At 36.4% G+C, this 22,008-nt stretch overlaps 1 protein-coding gene across 2 annotated transcripts; it reads left to right on the top strand.

Annotated features, from left to right (window-relative positions):
- The first annotated feature begins 639 nt into the window (after nt 1-639).
- On the top strand, nt 640-12,156 carry LOC149198254 (uncharacterized). 2 transcript variants are annotated; one of them, XM_089406151.1, is made up of 5 exons: nt 640-793; nt 963-1,169; nt 11,330-11,416; nt 11,510-11,602; nt 11,775-12,153. In XM_089406151.1, exons 2-5 carry the CDS (start codon nt 1,053-1,055, stop codon nt 11,970-11,972), a joined length of 495 nt encoding a protein of 164 aa, XP_089262277.1. In that variant the 5' UTR covers nt 640-793; nt 963-1,052; the 3' UTR covers nt 11,973-12,153. The 2 variants fall into 2 exon arrangements, with proteins under 2 accessions (XP_089262277.1, XP_089262276.1); XM_089406150.1 differs by lacking the exons at nt 640-793; nt 963-1,169 and adding an exon at nt 4,232-11,227 and having other exon boundaries at nt 11,775-12,156.
- Nucleotides 12,157-22,008: the final 9,852 nt, after the last annotated feature.

Here is a 22,008-nt window from a genome sequence, read left to right as displayed (position 1 = left end):
GGCTAAGAGAGGACTATATTTTCCCAGGATGAAAATATAGGGTCTTACAACCCCATTCACACAATAATTTTAATATATTTCACCCGAAAAAAGATACATACCCTACTCCTTTCAAATTTATCATATAATTTTAAGAAATTAACACTTGTTATTAACTATTAAATAGACTTACTATATATTCTCCTTTGTTTGCACCCACCTTATATGTAAAAACATATAAATATTTTCAATACAACCAAATTAAAATCATATTTTTCCATTTAAAAATTATTAAATTGAAATTAAAAAAAATTACACCTAATAAACTTAAACAACAACCATAAAATTATATTATTATTATTATAAATATTTTCTAACCTAACAAATAACCAAAAACATTATATAGTTACTTCTTTAGTGATGTGAAAATAAAAAAAATGTATGTATGGTTTTAATAACACCTAATAAACTTAAACAACAACCATAAAATTATATTATTATAAATATTTTCCAACCTAACCAAGAACCAAAAACATTATATAGCTACTTAACTAGTGATGTGAAAATAAAAAAATGTATTTACTGTTTTTCACTCTGAAATTAGCATTTTTGAAAAAAGGTAAAGCTTTACTTTTCTTTACAAAACCCCTCCCAACCCAAACTTCTTTTACGTTCTAGAACAAGAAGGAGGACCTGTTCGCTTTTCGCAGGGCGGGAGCGAAAACGAGATTGCAGAGATTTGCGAATTAGGGTTTCACCGGTAGCAGACACTCGAACCCCACGATCGGTTCTTCAGTCCATTGACGGCGCCAAGGTATGTTCCATTTTTAACTTCAATGGATTTCCACCTGCACATTCAGTCTTCCACACAGAGAGGAGTACACGCATTTCAAGTTTCTGGTTCAAAATCCAGTGTGTTTTTAGCAGCCACTCTTGTATGTTTAGGTTTTAATCTCTGTGCTGCAATCTGTTACTGTTTGCAGGGATGGCGCTGGCATTTGATGAGTACGGGAGGCCATTTATCATAATAAAGGAGCAGGAGCAGGAGCAGAAGACCCGAATCAGAGGCTTAGATGCTCAGAAGGCCAACATTGCGGCCGCCAGGTCCGTTGCGAGAATCCTTCGCACCTCACTCGGCCCCAAGGGAATGGACAAGATGCTCCAGAGCCCCGACAGCGATGTCACCATCAGTAAGCTTCTCTTCCATTTATTGAATCTCTATTTCTGGGTCGGTAAAACCCCTTAAAAATCTAAAAATCTGAAACTAAGTAGAATTTATTTTAAAAAACTTATGATTCGTAAGTAGCAGTTACTTTAAAAAATTTATAGGTTTTCCGAAAGGAGTGAAATAAGCAAATACTCTGCGATCTGCTTACTCTTCCTCACAAACTATGAGGCCCGTCGAGCTAGATGCTCTACATACAACACTGACTGCCTACGAAAGCTCCCGAATGGGTGAATGCGTTGAGATGTCACTAACATTGAGAGATAGACACTTTCCAGGGATCTACTTGGCGTAGAGGTACTTTTGGCGGGCTTTTCACTAACCAAGAAACTTCGTTTACAAATTATTTTGCTCAAAATAACACCAATTGCTCGACAGCAGAAGGTTCATAAAGAAATGGAAATAATAATTTTAAGAAGAATTTCGAAATAAAGAAATAAATTATATAAATGTCCACAAATGATGAAAGGACATTAGGTTAATGGGACTAAAACTATATATTGATGAAGGAGTGCTTAAAGGTATTCGCTGAAAAGGAGAGACTACAAATAAGATTTCAGATTTAACAGAATGACGAATGATAAAATAACAAAGGGGTGATTATCTCAATTGTTTGTAGCCAATGTTATTGAGCATCTGGCTGGTTCTGGTTACGTGTTAGTAGGTAACCAGTTTAAATCCCCCAGATTTAGGTGCACTAGTCTATGTCAACAGTTTTACGAAGAATGCCATTCACAAATATGGAGAAGCATCTCTTGGATTTCCTTATCAGATTTTCAAGGGTTAGAATAACAGATAAACCTGATACAATGAAGACGAGCATCTGGCTGGTTCTGGTTACGTGTTAGTAGGTAACCAGTTTAAATCCCCCAGATTTAGGTGCACTAGTCTATGTCAACAGTTTTACGAAGAATGCCATTCACAAATATGGAGAAGCATCTCTTGGATTTCCTTATCAGATTTTCAAGAGTTATAATAACAGATAAACCTGATACAATGAAGACGAGACTAATAGCAGAAGCCTAGAAAATAAATAAGTCCTAATTTATCTAAGCGTCAAAGGAGAGGTATGCAGGGCCATAAACCAGGCTGGATTCTATCCTGGCAAACTTTATTGAAGCTCATCGGACTGCAAAGTTTGACGGGTTACGTGTGGAAGGGAGAACCCTGGTGATGGGTGTCTGTCTAGTGTCTACAAGATATAAGCTGAGAATTATAGCTTTTGTAAGATAGCATACCTAGATGGCCTTGTGGATTATCTGGATGATCTCAACTGTGCTTGGTAAGGGTGCTTCTGAATCACTGATCATCTGTTATTTTTGCTCATGACTGGTGCATCTACCGGGTCATCGATGCTTCATCCAGCTGAAAAAATGATGCAATCAATCTGGTGGATCTGGGTCTGGAGGACTCATGCATGTCCTGCTCTTAGATTATTTGGTTCGCTTTACTTTGTTCTTGAATAATGAACTCTGCTTTCACTGTTGTGAGGAGATTCCGGTCTTAATGGATTTTTTGTTGTCATTTCAAAATTTGTAGTGGAGATAGTGGATAAAAGCCATGCACTGCAACAATGCTCCCAGCCAGATAATTTCATTAAATTTTGGAATCTAATAAGAAAAATTGAAATCGAGTAATAGTTTGTGTGGGAAGCAAAGAAAGTGAGAAAAAAAATCTCTTAGCTTTGAGCTTCATTTATGTGTACTTTGTATAACGGCTACTTGGTTAACCTAGTAGGTCAGTCTTTATTATCTAAAATATGCATATTGAAGATTGGATATCACGGCAGTTTCTCCCTCTCATCGCCATTGTCAACATGGTCGTCAGTGAGCATCTCTACATGAACAGAGGATCTATTTGTCCTTTTAATGTTAACAAATTTATAGTTAATTATATAATAAATATTTTGATGTACATGTACATGAGGACTGATTGGCGCCGTGAGCAAATCCAGGCAAGGGTAGGGGGTTCAAGAATTTTAAGGAAGGTTGCCTCTTGTTCATAATTGTTGTGACAATTTATCTGATTACCTTGACCTCCCTGATTTCAGCATACGTGTAACTAGGAATGGCTATAAACCATAGTAGCAAAATTTGAATCTGAATATGTATTCAAATACAACTCAGTATGGAAAATACCTAATAAAGAAATGCAGCATGGTTCCAATATGGAAATCTATATTTCTCAATATGAAAATAAGCGTTTTGTTCCATATTTTAGAAGAATTTCATCCTCAGAACACACTAAAACCAGAAAAAGCAATTTATTCTTTGAAAATTTTGCAATGTAGTTTATTTTTAAGTGTTTTCTTACTGTTATTTTTATTTTTTTGAGGTTTTTGCTCTGTTTTTTTGGGGCTTATATGTTGATGGTTATCAAAGACATTATAAGGTAAGTGAATTGTTCTGTATCTGCATTGCAGTGAAAACATACTGAATTTTGTACTGTTGCCGAATTTCCATATAATAAAGAGCAATATGACCAAATCTTGCTACTATGCTATAAACTAGATTTCCAGCATTGAAATCCCCTTGTGTATTCAGCTATGGGTCCTGTGGGTCATCTCGACTCCCTCCATGATAGTCCTTAGAACATATTCAGGTTTGTATTTGTTCAATAGAAATGTAGGGAAACAAATATTCCTTTCAAAGGTGTAAGACTCTGTCACCAAGCAATATCTAATGTGCCTAAACATGGTTCTATCAACCCTATGGTTGTCTTGTGGTATTTTTTCTTGCTTCTCTGTTCTACACTACTTGGACACTCCATAACATTTTTCTACATTTTAATCATGCTATCCAGTGAGAAGATATACTTGAATTCTGAAAGGATATGTTATAATGCTGATACTACTTGTGACTGCACAGAGAGGCCCTGAGTCACTGAACAACCACCATTCTTTTGTGGAAAACTGGCTTCTGTATGAAGGGGTGTTACCTGCAACAATGCCTATGGACAATCCTGCAGAAAAATGGGCTCTGCTTGAAAGGTGTGTGATCCCTTCAACATGCCGATAGCTGATGGTTATAATTTTGAAACATAACCCAGAGGAGAAAGAAAGGAAACTTCTTCCTAATCGCGTACAGGGCAGCCCTTTCATATTGATTAAGCCAGATGCAACTACAGTTCCATGGGAACAAGACCAAAAGCCATCATCAAAACACAGTGTTCCATGACACTAGGAAATAGACCTTGAGTCAATCTGGTAAATGCATTATCTGTAACAGTAAGAATAGATGAACCGTATTCCTCAGTAACTGCTATTCCTCACATCTAGAATTTTGCACCCCTTGGTATCCTTAGTGAGTCTTTTCCTTCTTTCCAGAATGGAATTTTGAGTGTAGGTGCTTTTGTGATTGTTTCATTGCCTTCTTGTATATTATTGGTCTCTCACGTGCATTCATGGACAGGCATAGCCCACTAGATATCTGAGAGTCTGAAACAGGCTTGACAATTCTCAAAGTTTTGTAAACTTTTCTTGTCATTTTAGTATCTAGAGTCTTGTCTGCTATGGTTTGGAACTTCTTGAAAAAAATGTTGGCATTGGGGGTACACATGCTAGTTTTACATTTTTACCCAATATGGTGGTGTGTAGGGTATCACAAGATAATGTTTTGTTGGAAACACATCAGGATGGTTTTCCTGCTATTGATGTGAATGACTACTTCTGTTAAGCATATTTTGCTCTATGCCATGTTGTAGGAGGATGCATACCTGGGATTGAGGAACACATCCTATGGTCTGAGGGATTTGTCCAAATTTTGGGGACATGTCTTCTGGCAACATATCATAGTTAAAATTAGGCTTAACAGCAATAGCCATTTGTATCAACAGCAGGAAACCATCCTGTTCTATTGTCAACAAATTTTACCTCAAGATAGACTTGGATTTGCCGAGTATTCATTGCAAGCAGGTTAAAGTTAAAACTAGCATTAGTACCCATTGCTAACATTTTTTTTCAAGAAGCTCCATACTTTATTTGCAACTCCTATATCCAGGATTCAGGATTTGTCGGGGGGGAGGTACAGAAATGTCCTGAACAGCTCGAGATGCTCCTTGGCTTGCTACCTGATGTCTGCATGATGCAAAATTTAAAGTTGGGGGACATCCCATGTTATGGTCATATGCCCTATAAAAACTCAATACAGGAATGGCTAACAGGAGCAGATAATTGACATTTGGCAGCAGCAGCAGCAGCCTGCAGGTAGTCAAAAACAAATTTTCTCTGTGGACCAAGGCTAAAAACAATTTTTTGTGTTCTGATTTTTTGTTTGTTTGTTTCTGAATTTCTATTCCATTTTCAACATCATGTCAACCTGTTCTTTCACTCTCGAGTCTTAAAAGATCACTAGTTAATGAAACATAGTATGTTCTGCTTTAAGTTTTATTGTTTTAGATAAATTTGGTTGGTGTTGTGGGCCTGGCAGTGGCACCTATCCTTACCCCCGTCTCCGCATCCTTCGTATCTTGATAACTCAGGACCTATGTGTTCCATACATTCCAATATTTCCAGTATTGGCAATTTTATTGCCGACAGTCATCTTCACATTTATATCATGGGTTTTCACTCACAAAATACAAAGCAGTTATACAGCTACATTATGTGTTTGTTATCAGTGACTTATATTGATCTTGTAGTGTTGCAACTGCTGTTCTTGCATTCGCATTGTTTTTTCATGTACTTAATTATTTATCTTGACTCTTTTGTGTAGATACTTCAAGTGGTTCTTGGATCATTTAAGATGTTTTAAATTGTTTCTATGTAGTTAAAGTCGCTGTGCCTTTTTGTGTGGTCCAGTCATGAGCTGAGTTTTACGACCTTCTGAAAACTTTTATCTTTGATTTAGTAGAAATGCAAAATAGTCTGTGCTCTCTTGTGTGGCCCTACGTTGAGCTGAGTCAGGACCTCAAAACATTCAGGGTTAGTAGATTTTGTTCTTATTTAATCTCCCTTGTTGGGCCAACATCCTTGAAATTTGTTTTGACTCTTAGCCATCATTGCTGGAGCTGAATATTTTGTTCCTTTTCTGTTAACCTTGAAATGTGATACTTAGATGGGAATGGATTCATTGATGTGCATCAGAACAGGCTCTTTGCCATAAGCAGAGCATGTTACTATTTGAATTTAAAATATATAGTTCAGGTTCAACGAAAAACAACCTAAAAATCGCTAAATGTCAGCAGTCACAACAACTAAAGTCGAGCGGATAGGGCCTGCAGGTCATCTTCAGTCGACTGATTGTCGGAATCAATTTCTTCTTGCATTGTCATTCTTGTGGTCTTTTGACCAGCTTTTCCTTTGCTGGCGACTTTATAGTTGACCCCACTTGGAGCACAGAGGGTATGGTATATGCTGCTGCTCCCCACTCTTCTTCAGGTTTTCCCTTCTGAGAGGCATAACTATCTTGGAGGTAGTATGCCTAGACATTTTTGGGAATAGCAGTTAAAGTATTCGTTTGTCTCAAAAATTCCTCAAAAATATCCTTGATTGAAGTACTAAGTATATAGTAGTCGAGCTCTTTGGGCTCTCCACCTACTTGGGCATGCCAAACTCTGGTGAAATCCAGCCCTGGCTGAATATGCATCATTGGAGGCAAGGCTCTTTTTATACTTTGTGGTACTCTCTAATAATTATTTATTTGAAGGCATACAAATAATTTAATAATTTGTCTTTGGGACTATAGCATCCGACATTACTATAATGCACCACAAAGAAAGCTAATATGTTATCACGTGATGTGAAAATATTTAGAACAAGATTTCATTAAACAAGTTGAAAACTACTGTTGAGAACTTGAGATCACAAACAAAATGGGAGATTGAATAGAACCAAAATTGCCAACCCAAAAGTCTTCAATAAAGAGAAAAGCCAGCACTAAATGTGTTCTGAAGCTGTCCGTTAATGCACTTGAGAGAGAAAGATCAAGTGCACAAGTGAGAAAAGCCATATAAGGAACAAGAGTGTGCAATACAAGAGGTCTGGATGCTTGTAGGTTTAAGCACTTCATATCAGAAAAATATTGCCGCAAAGAATGAGTAAGAAGATAGTGCTGGGATTTACCAGATAAACTCTAGGAGTTCCTAGCCCCCACCATAGACTTGATCTAAGAGACAATGTGAGCAAAAACCCTGAATCATGTCACTGGCTAAAGTATATCTGGCGTGGATAGTGGAGAAAAATCATACTTGGTAGTACTACCCATTAGTCACCTTTTCTGGAAAAATAATGATAATGAAGCATAAAAGTATTTGAGTTCAAATGAGTTTGATTCTCCTTTACTGAACCTGGATTCTCCTTGGTTGTGATCTCCTGTGCCTATGGCTTCAGATGTGCAAGGTAGGGGGTATTTTCTTTTCATTTGAACTTTTTTGGAACTTTGGAAAATTGGTTACTCATACACACTTTAATGAACATAATTAATATATGTCTATATAATAGATAATAGATATAATAGGCCCCAACGGTTAGCTCAATATTAATTATATCAGCCTCCAGTATTAGCTCAATCGGTTGAAGCATCTGCCCAAGGAATTTCATTGGGGAGGCCATAGGTCCCAGGTTCAAATTTGGTTGAATCCGTTTAGGGTTACCAGCTGCTATTGTGGCTGGGGGTTACCAGCTGACATGTTTCTTTCATATTTGTGACCATTCAATAGTATTTATAACCTCGAGACCATAAGTCATTGTATCATTCATCATTTATTAATGTATTTTCTATCCTAAATGAATATCTTTATTCTATCCTATTTATATTGGGTATTTTTAATTATCAGACATTATTGTTGTACCACACTTTCTTCATAAGTATTATCTCCCTGCTGATATGGTAGCGAAACTGGGCAATCATAACACTTGCTTCAGAAGTATATATTTCTTTTTTAATGTTTGATATAATATTTGTAGCTCATATTTCCTCTTATTTTATGACTCAAATTCAAACTCTCAAAATATAAGAGTGGATTCCTAGTCATAGCATTTACTGTTGTCAAAGTTGACTGGTTTTTAAATCAATTCAAGTGCTCACAGAATCTGGAGGACTTATGAGCAAAGTATAAAACATTAGGAATATTCTTTGATATTCTCTATTTAAATTATGTGTGCTTTTGTGACAATGTTTTATATATCGCATTGAGAATGAAGATACACATACATCAAGCTTATTACATCCAGGGGTGGAGTAGGCAGATAAGAGACTATAGCTGATGTGCTTTTGGTCTGTCTACATCTTTCAATGAGAATGGAGCATTTCTTCCAAGCTCATGAAATCATATTCAGACAGATTAGAATTTAGATCCCTATAGCCTGATAACTTTATAATATGGTAGACAATTTAGATCCCTATAGCAGGCAGGCTACATTTTCCAAACGTAGGTGGATTGCTGAAGAAAGCTTATGAGCTCTCGGTGCTCTGCACTGCAGAAGTTGAACTTGTGATTTTCTCCCCAGCAGGAAAGCTCTATGAACTGTTTTTTAGTGCAAATCCTACTATTTTGATTCTAATAATCATGGCTATGCAAACCTCATGAGATTCTTACTAATAACCCCGGTGGTGCAAGCCCTAGTAAGCTCGATGTTGAAAAACTTAGTGTAAAACCTCCAACAACAACATAATCAATACATGATGTTAAAAAAAAATGGAGAAGCATCCAAGGTTCTTAAGCAATGATGTAATGAATGAGGTGGAGAAGCATCCAATGTTATTGAGCGATGGTTAGCTATACGAGGAAACATGCAATGTCATCTTCCTTTCATTTTCATGGATATAACTTAATATAACTTTCTTATGTAGAAAACATGGCTTATCTTAGGCTTAACCATGCATATAAAATACCACCTATCATCTTCATTGAAAAAAGAATGGTGTCTTTGTTCATAAATATCAGTGATTAATCGTAGGAATGGCTATTATTCTCTATCAAACAAAATCAAGGACTAAGTAATGAAGATCTTGGTCGACAACAAAACTTATGATTATTAACTTCACATTAAAATTCACTTCATCTCTGCCACCTTCAAGGAAATCTTTGTTATCCATCACCATATTGATGTTGTGACTTGGTCCTTGAAAAACATTCAGCATGTTTGATTCATGGAAACCTTCAAGTTAGACAGTATATGTCATGCTAACTTGCAAGAGATTGGTGTGAGGTACATTGAGGCTTGCAGGGCCTGCCCTGCAGTTTGCCCTCATGAAAGCATAGAAGTAGATTATAACTAGTTTCTTAGGAAACCATGAATCCTTTCTAGCCTTGACATCTCTGTGACCAACAAGATATACAACTCCTGATAATTCAGAACACTTCCATAGTTCCAAATGTACATCACAAGAAGGAAGTAGGTGGCAAAAACCATTTATCCAACCATTTTCCCCCACTTTCATCAAAACTGCAGAAAAATAAATTAGCTCAGTTGATCCAAATAGAACAGGAAATCCAATCGCAAGGAATATATTTTTTGCCCATATAAGAACCATGACAAGAGTCACTAGGCTTGTAGTCACCATAATCATCTCTACCTTTGCAATGCCATATGCATTTGATATCTCGACCGTGCTCTTAAAACAATCACATACCAAGACACACATTATCATTAGAACCCAGTTGATGACAAGAATGTAGATCTGACCCATGAATCGTCGGGATGTGTGAATTATTTTCAATCTGGGAAAGCATCCTAGGGCCATGGACATTTTAATAGATGAAATTGTTGCTGAGATCATTGCCTGGCTTGCAATCATGGCAACAACACTAGCTATCACGAAGACTGGCCAGATAAAACCATCTGGAATTGAAGCAGAGAATACGTTCTCCACCACAGAGGGATGCTTCATAAGATATGCAACTTGATCCATGTAAGCCAATAGTAGGCATGGGAATACTACACATGTGAAGGCTATCTGGATGGATCTTACTGAGAAGTGACCCAAATCAGCAAACATAGCTTCAGCTCCTATTATGCATAACACGCAACCTCCTAGGGACATCCATGCTTTGATAGTGTTCCTCTTGAACAAGTAATAGATATAAATAGGATTGAATGCCCTTAAAATTGTCATGTCATGTTAAATAATATTGTAAAGTAAAATAGAACCAATAGAGAAAAACCATATCATGAGTGCCAGAGAAAATGTCATGCCTACTTTGCTTGTACCAAACTGTTTTATGCTGAACAAGATCACCAGGAATATGATTGAGACAATGACCACTGTTTTCAACTTTAGTATTTTGTCAAATATTAAGAATGGCGAAACATAATATATATGTTAAAGAAGAAACATATTATATATCTTCAAGGAGAAACATATAATGGTAATGCAAAGTTTTAAAAGGTATGTGATCCTTAGGCTTATTGGAGAGTATATAAAAAATTTCACACCTTTTTATGAGATATGGGAGGAAAACATGTTAAAGATTTTTAATAAATATAAAATTTCCAAAATGATGCTAGTTACGTGTGATTCTTTTTTCATTGTTTGTGATTATGAAAAATGAAACTCAATGTTTTTTCATTAGTGCACACATATTTCATTATATAATTGCATATAGAAAAATCATTCCAGAGCCGATAACAATAAAAGTGAAGAATTTATGGTCCAACGTTATATTTAAGGGAGATGTTTGAGGATGACTTTTAAATTTTGTTTTTCATTTTAAGACATTTGGAGCAAATATTAGGAAGGACTTTGAGAAAGGATTGTCCTTGATTTTCGAAAATGGAGTTGTTCCTTTTCAGCCATATGCCCCAAGTGACCATCAAAGGGAGAGCTCATATGTTTTTTGGATGTTTTCTTTATAGCCATTTTTTTACACATATCCATAGAGTCCCCATGCCATTGATGTGAATTACTTGTTCGGTTTTTTTTAACCAAAATTTTTAACCAAACAAGAAAAATTAAAAAAATGCCTCAAGATCAAAGACTGAAGCAAAGACCTATTGACATACCTTTTAAAGTATGGAAAGAACTTGTAAAATCATATGAGAAGTTGGATGCACAAAGAAAAGCCGGCAATGAGAGCATTCAGGTATTGAATTTTTCATTAAACATTATTTAGAATGTATTAATACTTGTAAGTATCTTAGACATGTATTTGTGTGAAAATAAATTGAATTGGTTTATGTTTAAGGACAAGGCATCCAAGGCGAGGTTAACCAAGACAAAAGTCACTCATTGTAGTGGCCAGAAAGGTTTAAAAGCACTGATAACAACCTTTGTAAGTATATTAAACATGTGATATTTTTTTAATAAATTTTGTACTAGAAGAAAGTCATTGTTATCTAATTTCTCCCTATTTACTGATTGATAGGAACTAAAATATGGAAGACCTCCAAATCATTTGGAAAAGGAGGTGCTGCAGCAAAAGAGATGGGTTGAATTTGTTGTTTGGATGGACTCTATGGTATGTAATCTTAGTTGGATTTCCAATATACTTTTAAACCATATTTTCATTTTATTTTTTAGTACTATTAGATATTATATCTTACCTCATTTTATGGTTAACATTGTATAACAAAAACATGCATTGTGTTATGTAATTAATACTAACATGTAATATTGATTTTTTTTGTCAGAATGCTATAGGTAATGATTGCCAAGACGATGATCCAAATTATGTTCAACATATATCAGGAGATGATGAGGATGAGGATGAGGATGATGGTGGTGAAGGAGGAGATGATGATGATAGTTGCGGTGTTGGTGATGATGTGGATCAGAGTAATGAGGATGGTCAAGATGATCATGAGGATGATCTTGGTGGTGGTAGCTAGGCATGCACATGCATTGTTTTTTATGAAGAAATTATTGTGTAGAATGACATTGTTATGTTTAGATGGGTGTTGTGAATTTACTCTATATCAATGAGACATTTTGATTTTGTAATCATACGATGAGTTTGATTTATGTATGTTGTTAATTTATCGTAGAATAACGATATTCATGAAATATTTTGATTTGTTAATCATATTTGAATTTTATCTGTTTTGATTAAAAATAATACTGGTTTTATTAGTATTATGTTGCTATTTTATACATGTTTTGAAAATTGTTAATGACACATTGTTATTTTTTTGGATGGATCTTGTCAATTTCTCTTAAATTTCTTTACAAATGATTTTGAATTGTGATATCTGCTTTAATGATATTTAGAAACTATCATATATTTCACTATGAATCTATAAAGGGGGTCATATATGTAAAGAAAAATATACTTTATATAAGAAGTCAAATGCGGATGTAACCATGGATGCAAAATTGAAAGTAAAATTGGATGTTAAACTAGGAATTAATACAAAATGCAAACAATTGACATACAAAGTGTTTTAAATTAGAAGTGAAAATTTGTGCAATAGTTGACACAAAGAAGGGAACAAAACATGGCATAAAAAAGGATATCAAATTGGGCAAAAACAAGGACACATAAATGGGCACGAAATTAGATGCAAAAAAAGACAACAACTAGATGTAAAATAAGATGCAAAGTTGAGCGTTAAAAAGAAGCAAAAAGCGTTATAAATTAATATGCCAAATGATGATGCAAATAATGGTGTAAATTTGGGATGCAAACTTGGGTGCAAAAAAGGAAAAAAAAAAAGATGTAAGAAAAGACATAAAACAAGATGCAAAATGGGGCTGAAAAAAGGTGAAACCAAGGATGCCATATTGGATGTAAAAAATGATTCCTAATCACATGCAAATTTAGGCTCGAACTCAGACACAAAATTATATGCAAATGTGGACACAAAATGAGGCAAAAAAAGATGCCAATTTGGATGGTGAAAACGATGTAAAACTAGACACCAAAAAAATGCAAAATTGGATGAAAAAGTCGGTGTAAATAATGGTGCAACATTGGACACAAGTAGACACAAAAAAATGGTGCAAAAAGGGGCATAAAATAGCTTAAAATTGGATGCAAAACTTGGTGCAAAAACAAATACAAAAGTAGACTTAAAAAATGGCTCTAAATTGAATGTACCATTAGACACAAAATAAGATGCAAAAGTGGACACAACACATGACTCAACATAAGATGCAAATATAAATGCAAATTTGGATGCTCAAAATGATGTAACATTAGATGCAAGAGATGGTGTTAAAAATGATGCAAAATTGGATGAAACAAATGACGCAAAATATGGTGCAAAATGAGATGGGAAAAATGGAGACAAATCAAACGTAAATGTGGATGTAAAAAATGGTCCAAAAAAAGATGCAAAAATGGGCACAAAAATGGATGCAAAATTTGGTGCTAAATCAAATTCAACACATGGTGCAAAGATAGGCACCAAAGCTGGTGGAAAAATAGAAGCAAAAACTAGAGTAAGACTAGATACAAAACCTGGCGTAAGACTAGATGCAAAAACTGACACAAAATGGATGCATAAAAAGACTTTAAATTGGATTCAAAATACAGTGTAAACTTGATGCAAATGATGGTGCAAAAATGGAAGCAAAGAATGACACAAAATAGGAAGCAAAAGAGAATGAAAAATAGATGCAAAAAATGACACAAAACTAGAAGCAAAACCTGTCATAAAATAAGATGCAAATCTTGGTTCAAAATTTGACGCAAAAAATGATGCATAGTTTGGTGTAAAAAATGATGCAAAATCTAGCGTGAAAAAGGATGCAAAATCAGGTGCAAAAAAGGACGCTTTAAAAATTGTACAATAGAGCCAGATTTAGCGCCAGGTTGCTCATCACAATTACAAAAAAAATGCCTAAAATCTGGCGCTAAATCTGGCGCAAATCGCTGGTTTTGTTGTAGTGTACTAACAATATTAGAATATTCCACGGAGGTTAAATCTCTACCATTCACCTAATAATATTCCACAATTGGGTGGATGCTAGGTTTTTAATCTTCACATTATGTTACATAATGTTCATAGTAATATACACAAATCAAATGCTGATATTTATTTTTAAATTAGTTATGTGATTTTTTCCCTTTAAATTTAATTGATTAATTTTAAATATAGATGTATCATATGAATGAGTGTCATATAAAGTGAGTTATGATTTTTTGGGCACATGGTATTGATAACCTGATTCTTTCTATGGAACGCAAAAGACCCATTAACCTAGAGACTTTTTTCACTATTCTTTACGTCTAGGATTACATCCTTGATCGTTCGATAGAAATCCAAAGATAAAAAGAGAAATGAAAAATACCACTATGCCATGGTGTTCTCAATTAATAATCTCCATGGTAAGTGGGGGTAAGTGTTTTGATGTTTATTGTGTATTGATGTCAATAGGAGTTTATCAACAATTTAACTTATATGGTTGTGCTAGTAATATTGATATGGTGGGAGGGGGGGGTTATACACAACCTCGGTGGAAAATTAGCTATTAGTTATTCCTAGGGGTTGGGATAAAGACCAATAATGAAGAAGAGGTGTATATCTACTAGGTGCAATCTTGGAAAGAGGTTTGAATATACAAAAATTTTCAAACTTGGGGGACTCTCTTCTAATAATTCAGCATCTATACAAAGGCACTTGGCCTAAAGAAAACCATTTCAAACTCCTACTCCAAAGAATTTCTAGAGCACTTGAATTCTTCCCTCTTAAATCCTTCTTCCACATCCTCAGGCACCAAAATTCAGAAACTGACAATCAAGCCAACCTAGCTTGTCACCTTAATGCTGGACAAATAGAAGTAAATGGTAGTCATGGATGGAAAAGTATCCCATGACCCCCTCCTCCAAGTACATGTTTTAATGTCGAAGGCTAGAAGACTAAATCATTTTTTCCTTCCTCATTCCAAACTATAGGCAAATGAGTAAAAATTGAGGGAGCATGTAGCAAGGTATCGTGACTCCCATTGACGCAACATTTCATGTAATTCATTTAATCTCAATCTCTTCACATGCCTTGAGTATAAGGAAACAATGATGTTTTGATCTCTGCTCAAACCTCACAGTCATGCTATTGATTTCTCTAATGGCTATAGTAATTATGAAGGTTAATGGAGTATAGAGTATAATCACATGTGGGATTAACTCCAAGCATGCTAAATTTCAGTCTGATATCAATCTTCTGCTCTTAACCTATTAATTCCCTGCCAATTTAGGTTGTGTTGACTTCAAAGGTGCTCTAGGAAATTTCTCCTAAGCATGGTCGACATCTTCAAGCTTCTCTGTGGCGACAGATATAACTTTCAGGTCTAATACTTCTTCGGGATCTGAGTGAACTACAACAATAATGCCTCCCTCTAGACTTTGTTCTGGTGTGCCCATGTCAATTAGACTTTGTTGGTCACATTTTCATCTCTCAACTTATCTTCTTATTCAAGAACTCCTCAAATCTAGTTTGTTTTATTCGTCTATCTGGTGCTCTCCTCTGCCATCTTGTCCTTCATGTCTTTGAATTTTATGGAGCGTCTTTCATTTATGGAGTTACTTTGCATGCTGGTGTCTCTATTATATACAACCTTTCTTCAGAGAATTTAATGTGTTTTATTGCTACTCAGGCTCGGGTGCCACTATATATAGTTTTCTATGGGTGGGCTCTATCTCCTTTAGTGAATTGTGATTGTTTCATCTCTACCTAGGTTGTGTTGTCTACTATAGTGTTTCTATTTTCCTTCTTTAAGAAAATTTTTCCCTTGTCCCTTTCTCATGTAGCCCTCTTATTGTTCTCTAGTGCCTCTTTCGCACCTTGCAAGAAGGAAAAGAGGTCTTCCCTGCCATTAATCTGAGCATGTGGGAAAAAGAGATAAAACTCCTTAAACTGTGGGTAACTTGGATTGAAGCAATTATTCCCACCAAATTGAATCTCTTCAGCTATAAACAATGGAAATTAACTTAAAGTTTCATCAACAAATGACAGCATCCATCAACCTCCTTCAATAAATACAAGCCTTGAAAGGAAAATTAGCTAAACAGGAGGATGAAATTGACTCTCTCTAAGAGTATATGGAAGGCTTAAAGGAGCTCCACCTAGCCAATGACAATCAGAATACCAACAATAGTGCTTTCAGTCGGCATGTGGGTATATTACTGCTTGAACTCAACTAGCTTCTCGAAGATGATCCCTTGTCAATTCTCTGACGTGCTACCTCTATAAATGGGTTTTTCTTCTCAGTCAATTTTGCAACTTTTATGGATGTAACTCATCAGTAATAGTCGACTTTTCATGTTTCATCTTAAAATTTATTTACAATTTATTTTTTTAAATAAATTTCCCTCTTCCTCCTTAACTCAAGAAAGAGATATATTACAACATTTTTCCGTTTAATGAAAAGTCAAGGAAAAATAGAAAAAGATAGAAAGTAAGTGATGCAAGGTGTTTTAAGTGTTATACACAACCATCCTTGACAGACCCTTAGTGAAATTTCACTCCTTAACTAATCCTTGAATCTCACTGCTACTTTGGTCTGTTCACTTAAACCCACATATGAAAAAAGGGTAGAAGTATAAATAATAATAATGGCACTATCCGAATTTTTATTAAGTGCAACAACTAATAATGGCTCAGTTTCCTGCCCTTAACCCTCTTTGGGGTTAATATAGCATATCAATTTTCGATTTAAATAATAACTTTCAAAGTCCAAAATACTGATGAAACCCACATCCAGTTTGTCTAATTTAGTTTTAACTTTGGAAAAATCACCTTAGCATAGTGTTGTAGCGGCTACAACCACCCTCCAAAATATTTCCTTATCTTCATTTTGGAGCCTCCCTATCAACCATCTTTAGCAGCATGTCTTGCACTATCAAGTACATAAGCTTCAGCGGTTTTCTAGAAAAATTTTAGCTTGTGCATGATAGCTCGTTGCATCCCCCTCACAAGTTGTTTCTCTGGACTTGGTCCAGCTGCAGGTTGAGCAGCTCCCTCAAGAAATTGTGCAATTCTGAGGGGAACCAACCTTCCATCAAGAAATTGCACAATCCTAAGTGGCAGCCTTCTGGGCTCCAAATTGCACAATCCTACTTGACAACCTTCACTTAAAAACTGCGCAATCCAGCCCAACAAGAATGCTCAGCCCAGAAATTAAGTAATTATGTGCAACAATCAACTGCTCAGCTTAGAAATTGTGCAATACCTCTCAGACAGCCAGCCTCGCAGCTAGAATAAATTGCACAAATTTGGCCCAACAACCTTTTCCTCTCAAAAATTGTGCAATCCAATCAGACATGCTTCCCTGAGAAAATTGCGAGGTCTGACAGAGGAAACTTTCTCAGCCCAGAAATTACGCAATCCTGGGAGACAGTCACTTGTTCCTCTCAGAAATTGTGTAATCCCTCTTAGACATCCATCTCTGCTCATCCCAGAAACTACGCAGATTTTCATCCCAGGCAAGCAAACCGATGCATGTGCCTTTAGGTTGACTGATTACCTATGGGACCGAGAAAAACTGCTTTGCATGCATGGATTGTTCATACCAAGGAATAATGCAAAGGTATCCCTTGATTCATGGATCTATCTTTAGCAGCTCGAGGTTACATGCAAGGATCATTTCAGAAACCTCCCGCCAAGTGTCACTTTTCCTAGATTGTTAGAACCTTGATTTTATCAAAACTCATCAACCATACGCTACAGAGATCATTCCTTGCATTGAACTTGTAGCTCTGACATCTCACATTTCACCTAGGATTCGTTGGCACATTCAGCTCAGTTGTTTCTGGGTAACCTGCTTTTCATGTCTCGCGCTGCGTTTCTATCTTTTTTTGTGTTTTTCTTCGTGTGAGTGTTGTTTTCTTGATTTCAGTGAGTGCTTGTTGTGATTTTGATGTCTGTTAGCTTGTAGTAGCAGCATTTTAGTTTCCGTTCGGATCACATTGTTGTCACATGCATGACACTGTTTTTACACGGACAGTCATCGTTGCGGAGACTTGCTTCACACACAAGCATGCTTTCCCATTTTAATAATCCTACACATGTTGTTTGCATGTATGATCATTCACTCTTATTTTCACTCATCTCATCATGCATCCAAACTTCTCATGTTTTCATTCGCCCTTTGGCCAACACTAACCTCCATGCTTGCATTGCGCAATTCCTAGAGGCAGTGTCCTACTGACCCCAGAAACTACGTAATGTAGTTTGCTGGTTATATGTCACTATTCACTGAAATTGTGGATCGCACAGTTTCTGTCCTCAATAGGATAGGCTGGATTGTGCATTGCACAGTTCCAGTACTTAGTCATCCTCCATATAGCTCAGACTGTGCCTTGTGTAGTTTTGGCATTCAGTCTCCCGACCTCCCGGCAGAAATTACGTAACCTTCACGATCAATCACACAAGTATGTTGCATGTCACTCCTCAGGTTTGTTTTGGTTTTCTATTAACAGATTTCTTAGCATGAGTGTTTCTATGTCTCCAGGCATCCCAGGTGTTCATCTGTCTCTCAGTAGCACAAGTACAATGGCCTTCAGAAGAGAAGAGTCAAAGGACACCGTTGAGAGCACAACTGGGGTTGCAGCCAAGCAAGTGTCTATGAGCTTGCCTTCCTATGAAGACATCAAGTTGTTCATAGAAAAGGACATCAATATAAGATGGTAAAAAAGTCATAACGAGCATCACCATCAACAATAGAAAAAGGCATCACACCCACATGCGGCAAGTGCAAGAGGACGGTTGTTGACATCATAGAGGCGAAGTGAAGCTGCAAGTTCAAAGTAGATCCACTCATGAAGAAAGAAACTTTGGAGATTGAGGCTATGAGGTGACGGCGTGACACGAATATCGTGTGAAGTCAGAGAGAGAAACAAAGAAGTAGTTCCATGTGCTAAAGTAGCAACTCAAGGAACAACAGGAGCTACATAGACAAGAGAATGAGTTGCAACAGGAATAGGTACAAAAGGGGGCGCAACATACACAAACGGATGAAACTACACCCATACAAGGTATAGATCCATCCCAGAAACTGGCACGAAGCAGACAAGGTGAGCAGTGTTGTTGATCGCATGCAAGGGAATTTATCATCATGCATGTCATTGTGTGCACGCTTGCGATCCCACACATCTTTTTTGAATCTCTACATATCTATCATGACTAACTACATAGTTTCTCTTTAGGAGTGTATGTCTTATGGAAACGACTTCATTATCTCGGAAAATATCTTGGATAAATTGTCATGTAAAAAATACGATGGTGGAGGCCACATAGCCTTGGTTAGGCATGCAGTCGACATTGTAGGTTCATGCTAAAGACATGGAATATTTGAAGAATAAATGACCTGTGCGTTGTTCATCTACATGCTTCGCGGGCATCCAATGCACTGGTGTGCCACTCTGCTCAAAAAATCTATTCATTCTCTTGTTGATCTGGTCACAGAGATAGACCATGCTTTCAATCACTTTAACTATAAACCATTTGATAAAGAAATTATGAAATTACAAAAAGCACCTGATGAATCCGTTGAATAGTTTCACACATGTTTTTGTAATCTTGCATACTGATTTCCCGAAGATGATATTGAATGGGAATTTCTCGATCAAATACTATATTATCTTCTTCACATATCTGAAGCCTGCTCAACACACTTCGATGATGTCCTTGCACAATCACAGGAAGGCATAGTTGTTGTCACAAGTGACTTTCTGCCTTCACCTCATCAAACAGCTCCACCACCGTAGAGTGATGTGGGAGATCTTCCATACACATGTATTGAACTGTCAGATCCTCCCACCCCACCTACTCTTGATATCATACACAGATTTGGCTACAAGCCTATTGGTTGTTGCGTGGATTCGTTCCCGCAACTTCCAGCCCCGCGTTTTGTTGATCCTCCAGATTGTACTGTCTTGTGATATTCCGTTCCATACTCCTCATCTACTGAGAATGAAGATCAACTTGTCGATGAGGTTAGTGTTATGCAACCAACCAACGCCATCATTCATGATGAGTGTTTGTGGGAATCTAAATAAGAACCCACAGTGAAGGATGACTCCCTTCCAGCCTTGCCTCATCCGCTTTATCCTGATATCCCTTGTGATTCTGCCATTTTTTATTTTCCCTATGAAAACTCATTTTCGTATGTTTCTACTTCCAATCAGTCACAGGACATGTTAGATGTCCGTTTGTCATTACAGTGCGGAGAGGACACATCTTCCTCCGAAAATATGTCCAATCTGGCATCTGTCATTTCTGAAAACACGAAGTGTGAACATCCTTGCTTCTCGTCTACCCAACTGCATGATTCATCAAATCATGAGGATGTTGACAAACATCTTGAATTTTTTGATCTTGGTTTTCATGATCTCTCTACTTCTTCATCTAATCACAATGTTGATTCACTCGTTTTTAATCTGTCTAAGACACTAGTCTATGATTGTTCAAAATAGCAACAAGAACAGGTACTAGTGTTGGAAATAGCAACAAGGAATGATAAAATGGAAATGCTAAAAATAACATTGCTTTAAATAGCATTTCAGGATACATTCCAATTTTAGTTAGTCCCTAAACTAAAATTGGGAATTAAAATTCAGATTTGATCTTAGCAGTTGTTTGTAAAATAATTAATTAATTCATCTTGAGTTAATTAGTTGTAGAAAATCAAACATGAAGTCTGTGTGAAGACATGCAATAGTTTCTCCATTGATTGAGGAAGTTATCCCTTGATTAAGGAGATCATGATGAGTTGTACTTTGAGTTGTAATTACTTAGCACAGTTAATTGAGTTAAGTCCAGTTAGATTAGTTCTAACAGTTTGTGGAACTGATTGTGAATTCAGTTAGTTAATGCATGCATGCATGTAATTGTTGTATTTTAGATAATTGAATATTCTCTCATAAATAACTCATGCATGTCATTTGAGTCAGAGACCCAGTTGCGATTAGAGGAAGGGATAGTGTACTATTAGTTGGAGGATTTTTCTTATATAGCAAATTCATCCATGTAGAAGGAATTATCTCCTTCAGGATTGCGTTGTTACTTTTGAGTTTGATGTGTTGTGTGAGAGGTCAATTCACACAGGTGGTAGAATTGGACCCCAGGAGAAACTGCGCAAGGAAATAGGAGGCTTGGAGGACTGGAGGAAAACATATGTTGTGTCTATCCAGTCTATAAGCAGCATTGAGGGATTGTATTGAGAGCTTGATAGATTGTGAGCTAAAGCTTTATGTAATCCAGACATACTTCCACTTGTATGATAATACAAAGATCGGGGTTTTTAGCGGAGGCTTTCCCCAGACTATTCTTCTGTGTTCATGTGTGATTGATTTATCATTCTATGTTATATGTGTTATATTTTATCTTTCTCAAAATCGATTAAGCTTCTACAAGTTTGTTTGTAGAAGTAAATCAAGTATTTTTCTTTAGTATATTGCATAATCTAGTGATTTACAGTGGAAAATTCTACAAGGTATCAGAGCAAAGGTTATCAAAGCAAAGAACAGTATACAAATAAGGGAGAAGTTCAAAGTTTTGAAGTTCCTGATTATAGAAATCGAATTCTTATCATATCTCAAATTTCACCAATGGCGTTCAATGGTTTGAGACTCGAGTATGCCCTTGATGGCATCTCGAATTATATAGCATGGAAGGATCACATGGAAGTGGTATTGGACGAAAATGGTTTGAAGGATTTCATTGATCAAGAAGTCCCCAAGCCAACAGCTACTAATGCCCAAGAATTAACGGAATGGAAGAAATGTGTGGCTAGAGCAAGGAGAATCCTTCTGGAGGGAGTTCGAGACCACATAGTCTCAAGTTTCCATGGGGAGGAGACACAATTTTCAATGTGGAAAACATTGAAAGATCTATATCAGAACAACAGCGATCAGAGGAAGTTGGCGTTGAAAGACAAGCTTCGGAAAATCAAGTGTGAAAAGGGTGACATGATCTCTACATATTT

This window comes from Pinus tabuliformis, chromosome 2_2 (genome assembly GCF_031772625.1).
Source record: "Pinus tabuliformis cultivar Carrire ecotype Pingquan chromosome 2_2, CPIR1, whole genome shotgun sequence".
Lineage (NCBI taxonomy): Eukaryota > Viridiplantae > Streptophyta > Pinopsida > Pinales > Pinaceae > Pinus > Pinus tabuliformis.
The sequence above is the reverse complement of the archived record's forward strand: the minus strand, read 5'-3'. Positions and strand labels throughout refer to the sequence as shown.